Source organism: Nestor notabilis, unplaced genomic scaffold (genome assembly GCF_000696875.1).
Source record: "Nestor notabilis isolate BGI_N333 unplaced genomic scaffold, ASM69687v1 scaffold13046, whole genome shotgun sequence".
In the NCBI taxonomy this organism is placed as follows: Eukaryota; Metazoa; Chordata; class Aves; order Psittaciformes; family Psittacidae; genus Nestor; species Nestor notabilis.
Genome location: NW_009932452.1, coordinates 3,850 through 14,204, shown reverse-complemented (window position 1 = coordinate 14,204; position 10,355 = coordinate 3,850). Strand labels below are relative to the sequence as shown.

Here is a 10,355-nt window from a genome sequence, read left to right as displayed (position 1 = left end):
GTGAATAGTGTTTGAAGTTATGTATTCTTGCTTCACTGTCAGCTCTGCTCTTAATCTAGAGGAGAGGGCTAAGTTTTAATTGAACTCCTGCCTTTAGTGCTTGATGGTATCCCTTTATTTCACATTTTTAAACAAAAAATGTAGTGCATTTAAAGTATGTTTAAATGTCTTTGTACCATGACAGAATATGAACAAAGAATTGGGTTTAAGCATTTTGAATAATATGTAAATAAGATGAAATGCTATAGAGATGTAAGAAAAGGGAAGAGCGATGGGTTTCAGCTGTGGGACAGTCAAATGCATGAGAGTTTATTTATCATATTCTAGCCTTGCCAGTATTTGTGTAAAAATACGATGTGAGAGTGTCAAGCCTAGATATATCGGGTCAGAATCCTTGGAGTTTTTCTCTATTGCGTATATATTTAATGATTTATTGGCAGGTTGTACAATTCTTTGTGGTCTCAAAAGTGTCCAGTCCCTTCATAGGTCTCTTTGATAAATGGTGAAACAACTACTGCAATTGATGAAATTACTTTTTCCAGTCAAATAAATACATTCTTGAAACAGCTGTTTCTGGGAACTGACTACACTTCAAGGTTAATTTCAACCTTTATTTGCTTCTTTCTGCTTACTCTTGTTGATGCTTCTTGGCAAAGATTTATAGCAACTGAAGAGTTTCTCTCTTTTCCTGGCTTCTCCAGAGGGTGGCATTTGAGAACCCTTGTTACTTGCATACTGCATTGTTGATGTTTTCGTGAGGATTTTGTGCTAGCCTGCCATGTTTAACTTCACTTTTGTTGTTCTGCTTTGCCGCCAGTACTGGCAAAAGGGGTTGACTGTTAATTCTAGTGTATGTATAATTTCCATGGTGCCAGTGCTTTGGGAAGTTGCAAATAGCTTCATCCAGCTTGAGACTGAGGTTCTTGCATCTTGTTTAGAGTCTCACTTTTATCAATTGTGATTGTTTTATTAGATTGAGGAGGAGCATTTGTTTTTCTGTGAGATTGATCACAAAAATGTTCTTAAACCAGTGTACTTAAAACCATCTTCTGTGTTTCTGGGAACACTGTAATGTTATGTTTCGCAATAGGCACAGAAAAAGTACGGCAAGCTCAGGACTGCAAGGACCTCCACGTTGTAAACCCTGACTGGCTGTGGAGCTGCTTGGAGCGCTGGGACAAGGTTGAGGAACAGCTTTTTCCCTTGAAGGATGACTACATCAAAACACACAGGTAAGTGGGAACTTGGGGGAGTAGGGGCCCTGAAAGTAGTTTATTTATTCAATGATGCTCATTTATTAATGTAGCTTTAAAATTTGGTTTCTGATAAATTCAGAGTGGTGTGGCATGCCTACAGATTTTATGAAAGAACCCTCCATTTTTATCCACTTCTGTACTGCTAAAATGGAAGACCACTGAGGGATCAGGAGGCAGTTCAGCAGCTAGCAGAATCAGGAGAAACCTGTGATGCCAGTAGTTTCTTTAGCAGTTGTCATTGTTAGCCATTTTCAGCTGGAGCAGTTGACCTTGTCAGTTCATCCACAGCCTAACACAGGAGAGATGTACAAGTTCTCCTCACAGCATGGAAATTTTGTAAAGTATGGCAAATTTTTTTCTGAGTGGTGAGATTGAAGGGAGGAACAGAAAAATACAGCAAAAAAAAAAAATCTAAGAGGGGCTGGAAGGCATGAAGATAGAAGCAAAAACTGGAAGAAAGAAAATAGTGAGAGGAAGTTTTGGGATGGTAGAAATTCTTAAAAGAGAGAGGGTTAAAAATGATCAGTGCACTAGGATGAAGGCAAATAGAAGGGACAGCCAAAAACTTTATTAACACAGAGGAAGTCAGAAGGCTAGTAAGAGCATTCCCCTTCAGGAAAGTGCCATGGCTACAGTAACTCATGACAAGATCCTGTAGAGCCAGCTTCTGCTTCTTGACTTGTTGCCTGGTTACATAGACACACATTAATAGTGTCTTGCAAGCCTAACAGAGGACCTTCACTTCTATGTTCAGGTGGGAAGAGGAATAGCATATTGGACTTTCTGTATCAAACTGATACTGGTGTGGTTAACTGAGTAGGCTAGACATTTGTGTTCTGCTTTGAAGACACTAGCCATTTGAGGCAGAGTGTGTTCCTAAATCCTCATACGCACTGAAGACACCAGAAGTAAAAATGTCTGGAAGCGAGGTCACTTACGAAATGGGACACTAGATGGAGAGCTAAGATTCCTAAAACTTAAGAAAGAGTTGTAGCCTACTTGTGGCTTGACTAGGATATTTTGTTTTTAAAAAGTGTTACCAAAACTTTGGAATATTTGTATGGTATGTTTAATTTGTCAGAGGCCCAACACTGCAGTGTTCTCAATACAAATCTAGGTGGTGACTTTATTGACCCAACATTGTGCAACTTACCTGGAAAACATTTTTTTCTGCTTAATAAGGCCGCTTGAAATAGTAATTACTGGTCCAAAGCACTTGTGAACTAGGGGAGGCATGAACTCTAGGAAAATATTTGCATATAAATGAGCTTAAGAATATAAAAAAATAATTAAGTAAACTTGTAATTGGTTGACCTTAAATATTGACTCTACAAGACAACTTCAGAAATGTCTGAGAAAGCATATGGTTAAAAGCTCTAGTTTTGTAGCACTTCCAATATTTGTCAAAATGTAATTGGATTTTTTTTCTATAGGATCAATTTCATGGTGCATAATATGCTGGGTTATTTGATATTTTTATTATTATTATTTTAATTATTTACTTCCTTTTCAGGTTGTAGCACTTCATCATTGTAATTGGGTAATACTCCCTAATTGTGGTTCCTGCAGACTGATCTCTGAATTTTCTTGCTGACACTTCTAAAATTATGCTTTAAAATGCAGCAAGGTGATCATAGGCAGCTTAGTATTTTAACAAATGAGTTTGGGTGACTTGCAAATTCATAGTGTGTTTGTTTTCTCTTGGAGCAAATTTGGAGAGCAGATACTAAGATCTGATACAATAGCATGCTTTCCTCTGTGTATATGCAGATTATCATGATACTCTAGTCATGCAGTTGTTACTATCTGGAAGCAATTTCAGTAACTTTATATGTTAAGACAATTTTTAAGACACAATTAATAATTTTTTGGTGATGTGAATATGACATTATCTGTGTCTTTGCATTTTTCTCATTTTAAATCCAGTGAGACTTTAATGGGGTAAAGGAGAAGTGTTTCTTCAGAAATCTTCCAAACCTTTCCTCCTCATCCCTCCCCAGTTTCTCCTTTAGGGAAAAAGAAATGTTCATTTTTTCACATTCAGCTGTTAGATAGCTCATTTAAATTTCTAAAGCAGTTTTTTCCTGAACTTCATCCAACAGAGAGAATAGCCCTGCTACGTTTCCTGATACACACAGCACATTTCAGACTGCTTTGTTTCACCCAACACCCATCCATCCAAAGTCTCAACCTGGTCCTGAAGTGCGGCTTTATGATCCTAACACTGGAAAGTTAATCAGGAAAGGTGCTCAGACCTGTGGCCAGCCAATGTACATCCAGTCTCCAGCTCCTCCCATCTCCTTACCAGTCCACGGTGAACACTCATCCTTCAGGTACCTAAAGCATAGCTAAGAGTCACTTCAACTATATTTTCATAGGTGTAGTAAATTTAACTCATGTTATCTTTGCCTTCAATTTAATTGTCAACTTTGTTTTAGTTACTTTATTTGCTTTCTCAAAAGCCAGGGAAATGAGTGAAAGTGAATGGTCAGCTGAAGTGAAATCAGGATACTAGAATTCCAGATGCCTTTTGTTCCTCACCTAAGAGCATCTAGAAACCTCAGAACAAATAAATGCAGCATGTAGTTTGTGCACTCTAACGAATGTTAGAATAAATAATTTCTGAAGTGAGGCAGCCTAATGTTTTTTAATGAGTCTTAGAATACTGGATTGTGATTCTTTTTTTGTCTATAAAATATATCTGATAGCATTTGGCTTTTGTTAATAAAATCTTCTTCTTCACCTAATTACTTCAGGTGGGGCTTCAGCTTTGTATTTTGTTTTGAGAAATATCAGGAGTGGTGAGAGAACAGTGTAGCTGAGTGTTATTTATAAGGCCATATGACTGCACTAGTTAATAATCCTTAGATCACTAAATCAAGATACAAGAGGAGCAGGAGAAGGAGGTGGCCTGCTTATTTGAAGTATAAAGCATCTGGACTTTGTCAAAATTTGTGGATTTGGTTAAGTGACAAGGACAACACTTGTCTCTTAAGGCTGTGTAAAATATCTAAAATTCATCCCTAGGTATCCACATATAAAAGAATCTAACTTCCTGGAATGCTAACAAGTTTAGCAAGGCTTGTTGACTCCAATGGTAAAGTATCCAGTTGAAGGCAAAGCTTTTCTCTTTCTAAATGTGATCAAAATTCTTTACAGTGTGATCAGAGTATAGCAGTTGTTCTAAAGCAGTATATAACAATTACAAAAACACAAAATACAAAGCACAGTTACAAATGCAGTTTTCTACCTTTCTTCTCCTTCTTCCACCACTTTTGTAGTGTATCACTTGTAAAGGTTTTGTATATTAGTGTAGCTTGTTATGTTTCCACTCTATCTTCCTGTTGCTAAATTATTTCAACTTATGATGTTTTTCATTTGACATCTTTTTATAGGCTTTTTTGTATTTCAGCTTCCTTGTTTCTGTCAACACAGATTTTGTTTTTGTCTCTCGTTTATGAAGACATCTTGTTTTCAGTTCCTTTTTAACTGTCTCTTAAAGCCTGTATTTTACTTTATGACACGTTAAACAGAAAGACTTTAAATAATTGAGACACAGCATGTATCCAGAGAGGAGCTGAACAGGTTTTGGGTATTTTTAGTTATTGTGGAAAGGCATTTGTCTAGAAAGAGAGCTGGGAAAGTTGTATGTGTATGTATGACACTTCTACGATGCTTCAGTACGATGGTTTATGTTGATATTAATGCATCATTCAGTGCTTTAAAAAGAACAGGGTTTGATGTTTGTTCTGCCTTTGTCAACAACTTATGTAGAGTTTTGTCCACACTGAAGCCTATTTTTTATTTTTTTCTTTTAATCACTTAAGCTGTTTTTCCTGACTGCAAATGCTCAGGGTTGAGATGCTTTAATCTAAGAAAGTGAATCCAACTTCTTAGTGCTGCAACTTCATCCTATAGCTAGACAGCTGTAAGAAGAGATTAATATAAGATATATACTGGGAAATAGTATTTTTATCATCATTTCCTGTTGATTTGGTTCTATTGGTAACGTTAGTGACCTGTAAACACTGACCTCTTAATTGGGGCATGTCTATACTCATCAAAGCAGTTCTGCTATCTTCAATTAAGTGTAGGAGGAAAGCAGCACAGTGACCAAATCCCACTTTCAGTACTTTTAATGGATAGGAAGTATAGTGCAGGCAGAGCATGAAGGCTGTAAATAAATAACAAAAAGCTGAATAGAAACAGCTTTGCTGCACTTTGGCTGAGCAAGAACTGAGGCAGAAGTACTATATTGTTGCCTTGCTTTGTCTTAATGCATAGATCAATTATATTTAAAAAAAATAAAACAAAAAACCAACAAACTTCTATAAAAGAAAAAGCTTCACATCCAATTTAAAAACTGATGTGATACTTGAATTTAGAGAAAATTACCTTAGTGCAACAATTACTTGATAGAGGGCAGTGTATTTTATGTCCTGACAGACTTCATGTGCTTACGTGTTCACCTTCTACAAAAAGATGAGAGTATCTGTAACTAAGCCATTGAATTTAAGCAAAGTTAGATAAAGCTATTAACACTCACAGCTGTTCCTGTTGTGAGTAGATGTAATCAAAGCCTCCAATAATCACCTTTGGTAGTTTCTAAAAACTTCATCTGCTGCTGAACTACAGTGAGCAACGAAACTGCACTGCTGCAAGAGGAAACCCTTGGTGATGGCAGCCACACGTGGCATTGCAATGATACTTGGTCCTGTACAGTAAGAACAATTTGTTGTGCTTAGAAGATAACCTCTTGCAAGGCTGGTTACTGAAAAAGTCTTCAAGTTATCTGAGTGCCATTTCATAAGAACTGCTTCAGTTTTCACTTTATTTTGGGTTCAACATTTTAAGTTTCTTTCTGGGGTTCAACTTGAAACATAACTTAAAATAGGATATGATTAGTTTAAATATCTACATGCAATTTGTCACCAGTGAATTACAGGTGGTTCAGTTAATTTGGTCAGCATTATGTGTGACAGACATACATCTTGACGTTGTGCTCAGCTCTGTGAGACTTGAACACTTGTTCTTTGTTCCATGCATGACTGCTGCAGCCTGCCTGTAAGGGTGGCAAAGAGTTTGGTCTGTACTGTACTGTACTGCTGCTCTGTGGCTGCTAGCAGCCAGCAAGAGCTCTTCCCTGTCTGAGAACAGGAAGGATTCCACTTTAAATATAACCTATGTGTCAGAGCTTTGACACTCTGTATGTATGTATCTCAACAATTTGTATTTTCATATGGAAACAGTATTCTACGGACATTACAGTAAGCACTGAAGTTGTAACAAGTTGTGAGATGTGTAATGTAGTGTTGTCCAAAAAAACAAAAAAAGAAAATGCTAATGGTATCTTAAAATAGAATTTAAAAAAATTACAAATTAAATGCTAGTTAATGCTAATCGTATGCTAACAGATGAGGCAAGGCTTAAAATATGGGTAAATTTACATATGAGAGGTTAAAAGTGGCACTCTAGTTTTAAATAATGCTAAGATGCATTAAATGTTTGGTTTGAAAAGGTGGCTGAAGCACTTCTTTAAGACTGATATGAATTAATCTCACATATAAGATTTCTTTCTTAATTTACATGCTTGTTGTTACAACTTTTCCTATCTAATGTTCTCAGTCTTCATGACAGCAAAACTACAAAATACCAAATTGAAGTAATGAATGGAATTTAAATATTTTTCACAATGATAATGCAGGTTTTGCTTTTGCCCTGATGTTGTATCAGTGAAAGTGTTAAGATGCTTCTTACTTGCACAGATGTTGAACCCACCCTGTACATGCATGTCCTTGTGCGTGTAAGACCAGTAAGTGCCAACTAACCTATGCACAGATGAATATGGTGGGTTTTTTGAGAAAGTACTTATGAGTCTCATCTGATTAGAAATAAGTGTAAATTCCTGCGTTTGTATGTCTTTAAAGTTTAATCAACAAGCAGCTGAAAATGTAAAGCCAGAAAAATGTCTCTGACAAAATAAAGGTGTTTCTGACAAAACTTAAAGAAGTCTTTGTTTTATATTGCTTTTGGGAATGCTTTGGTGAGAAGTCCCCCATGTTTCATATCTCATAGCAGTTGGAAAATACTGGAAAAATCTGACACAAGCTTTTAGAAACTATTCATGCAATTATTTTATAGTTAATACTTGTGTATAATGGATCTCATTTTATTCTGCAAAAGGAGTTCTCACTGTCATCAGTATGATGATGTGTTCTTAAAAAAAGTATGCTACATTTATTTCTAGCCAAAGAAAATCTGCTTGGCTGCCTGCTATGTGTAACTTGTGCATAATTCTTGACATGGTCAAGCTTGTCATGTTTTTAATGCAGTTGTGTATGGTGCTTAGACCTTTTGTCATTCTCTGTTTTAGTAAGAATGTTAATAGCATCATCACCTTTCTCTTGGCTAAAGGGTAGCTGTTAAAAGGGCATAGAAATCATATTTTAAAAGAGCCTTTTGGAAAATATGGTGTTTTTTTCCTCTTTTACCTATGAAAATTGTCTGAGAGCAGTTTAATAGCAAAAGAAAACATAGTGGTCTTGTAAAGTAGAAAACATTTAGTAAAGAAAGGAGAAAAGAAAAGGGGGGGGGGGAACCAACCAACCAACCAAACCCCAGAACTTCTAACTTGTGAAGAAAAACTCAAAACCAGTTTGGTTAGTTAATTTCCACAACATTCTAATCATTGTTTTGGCTTCACAGGAAATTCCACTGTTCAGAAATGAGACTGTGAAGGGGCAAATTTCTGCTGTGCTGCTGAGCTGATAGGGAGTCTTCTGCAGCAGATAGTACAGTTCTGGATAACACAGCAATGACTTGGCTTTCTTCGCCCTTCACCCACCTATCCATGGGATCTGAGAGGAGACATGTATTTAGGAAATATGAGCCCTCAAAATGAACTTGATTGACAGCTTTGTATGGCTTTCAGATTTCGTATATTCTGGGATTGAAGTACTGATGTAGGAAAAAAGAAACCTTGATATTTAAATAACCTTTTTTAAGAAGCTGTCAAGTTCATGAGAGAAGAATTTGTAGAGCCTTACCTTTGACTGTATTTGCGTAACTTAATAATGGCTTTTTTTGGGGTGGGGATGCTGATCTATAGCTATTTCTTGAAAATCCAGGCTTGACAAGAAGCAGCTGTCCTGCACTGAAACTCTTGTCAGCAGAGACGTAACTGTACCCCATCTCAATCGCCACCACTCTCATAGCTTCATGGCATCTCACCTGGTAGTTAAAACTTGAAACAGTTTGTGATTTAAAATACAATCACTTTCATACTTGCTTGTGATAATCATTACACGCATACTAGCATAAATAATTTGTGACTTATTAGCTTTATAACCTGAGAACTTTGAATTCTGGGTAGTGTTGGGCTGTTGTAATGAGTTCCAGAAGGTTAATGTGACAGCCCAATATTCACAATTAAACCGTATTGTGTAGCAGTTTTAGCTTCTACCAGTCTTTTGTAGTCGAGCAATATTCACAGAAAGAATTCATCCAAGAAATATATAGAAGTCTCCTGATGTTGTTCTAGATGTAATCTACCTTTTTATTACTATTAGAAAGACGTATCCATGAAATTATGATCGATTGGTATGAACATTTTAATATTCCTTTTTGTATCTATGTTGTGCTTAAATATTGTAACTAACAAGGTAATAAAAGACAGACTTAAAAAAAAAAAAAAAAGCTTTTGTATTTGAATACCCTTGCCAAAAAGAAATACAGTCTGCTTTGCATCTCATCCAGGCTTTAGCATCTAGGAAACGTCTGAAGATTGAGGCTGCAGAAAGGAGCTTTTCACTTGCAAACTTTTTGTCTGTAAGGTTCAGAAACAGAAAGGTATACTTTGCTACTCAAGAATACAAACATAACATAGATAGGAAAATATATTAGAATGTAAGAATAGTTTCGTGAATGATATGTGTCAAGTGACAGATGAACTCCACCTGAGCACGCACCTTGATGCATTTGCAGCTACTGAAGCTCTTGCTTCAAGAAAGGTTTAATGGTTACTTACAGGAACAGTTGGAAGGCAGGAGAATGAGTACCTTGTCAAAGGCAGAATAAGAAGCTGAGCCATCAGACTGAAAATAAAAACAATTGTTGGGAGACTTGATCTTTCTTCTGTTGGTGAACACAGAACCCAATTAAGCAAAGACATATTCAGCAGTCATAAATTGTTTATAGGATTTTATTTCTAGACAAGCTGTAAATCAAGTGAATCTTTCTTATGTGGGACCCCTGAAATTTTTCAGAGTTGTTCAACCACATCAGCAACAGATGTTTGAAGAAGACCTACCAACAAGTGAAAATGAAGAGCAGCCTGGTCCATCTAAGCGGAAACGCCAGCCAAGTATGTCTGAGACAATGCCCCTGTACACCCTATGTAAAGAGGATTTAGAGAGTATGGATAAAGAGGTGAGCTTAACTAATTCTGACAGGTTTCTAGTGTAATGATTGCTAGTTATACATAATGATTTAACTTACACTGAATTATGCATGTGTGTGAGCTGACCTTGTATGCCACTACAGTATCTTCAAATAAAAGCCACAGCAGACTAAGAAGTACAGTTCAGGCTAAAATGCAGTTATGCTCTGCAGACAAACTTGAATCAAGAATGGGAGTACTCTTTATGTAAGGAGGCCTTTAAAGTAGAACTTCATTGAAGTGTAGCTTTGTCATGCAAAACATGTTACCACTTTTCCTGTGTGTTTTGCTTTGCCAAATGTCACCTTAAACATTTTTTTTAAGTAAATCTTCAAATAATCTGGACAAAATCGGTGTTGGGATGGAAGAAGAGAGGTCTGTGGATTTAATAGGCACAGGCTGTAGAAAAGATCAGAGAGCCAAAGGGGAGCATGGGCCTCATTATCCATGGACATGTAATTGCAGTGCTGTTAAATCAGCTGTCATAGATATGCAGGTGAAGGGAGCTTTCTGTTACAGAGTGAACTGTACTTTCTCACACAAAACCACATTATTTGAAATTCATTGTGAACCTGTAACAGCTGCTTATTTGTTTACTATATCCTTGTGTGCTCTTTTTTTTTTTTTTCAAATGAATGACTATATTACATAATATTAAATGA

The 10,355-nt window shown here is 36.5% G+C and overlaps 1 protein-coding gene across 1 annotated transcript in view; it reads left to right on the top strand.

Moving 5' to 3' along the window:
* The window catches only part of CTDP1 (CTD (carboxy-terminal domain, RNA polymerase II, polypeptide A) phosphatase, subunit 1), a gene marked incomplete at its 3' end in the record, with an annotated part of 32,404 nt that extends 22,721 nt beyond the window's left edge, over positions 1-9,683 (top strand). Inside the window, exons 8-10 of the mRNA XM_010016405.1 lie at positions 1,091-1,232; positions 3,359-3,589; positions 9,521-9,683. Coding sequence (XP_010014707.1) covers positions 1,091-1,232; positions 3,359-3,589; positions 9,521-9,683 — 536 coding nt within the window. The remainder of the gene's footprint in view (positions 1-1,090; positions 1,233-3,358; positions 3,590-9,520) is intronic.
* Positions 9,684-10,355: the final 672 nt, after the last annotated feature.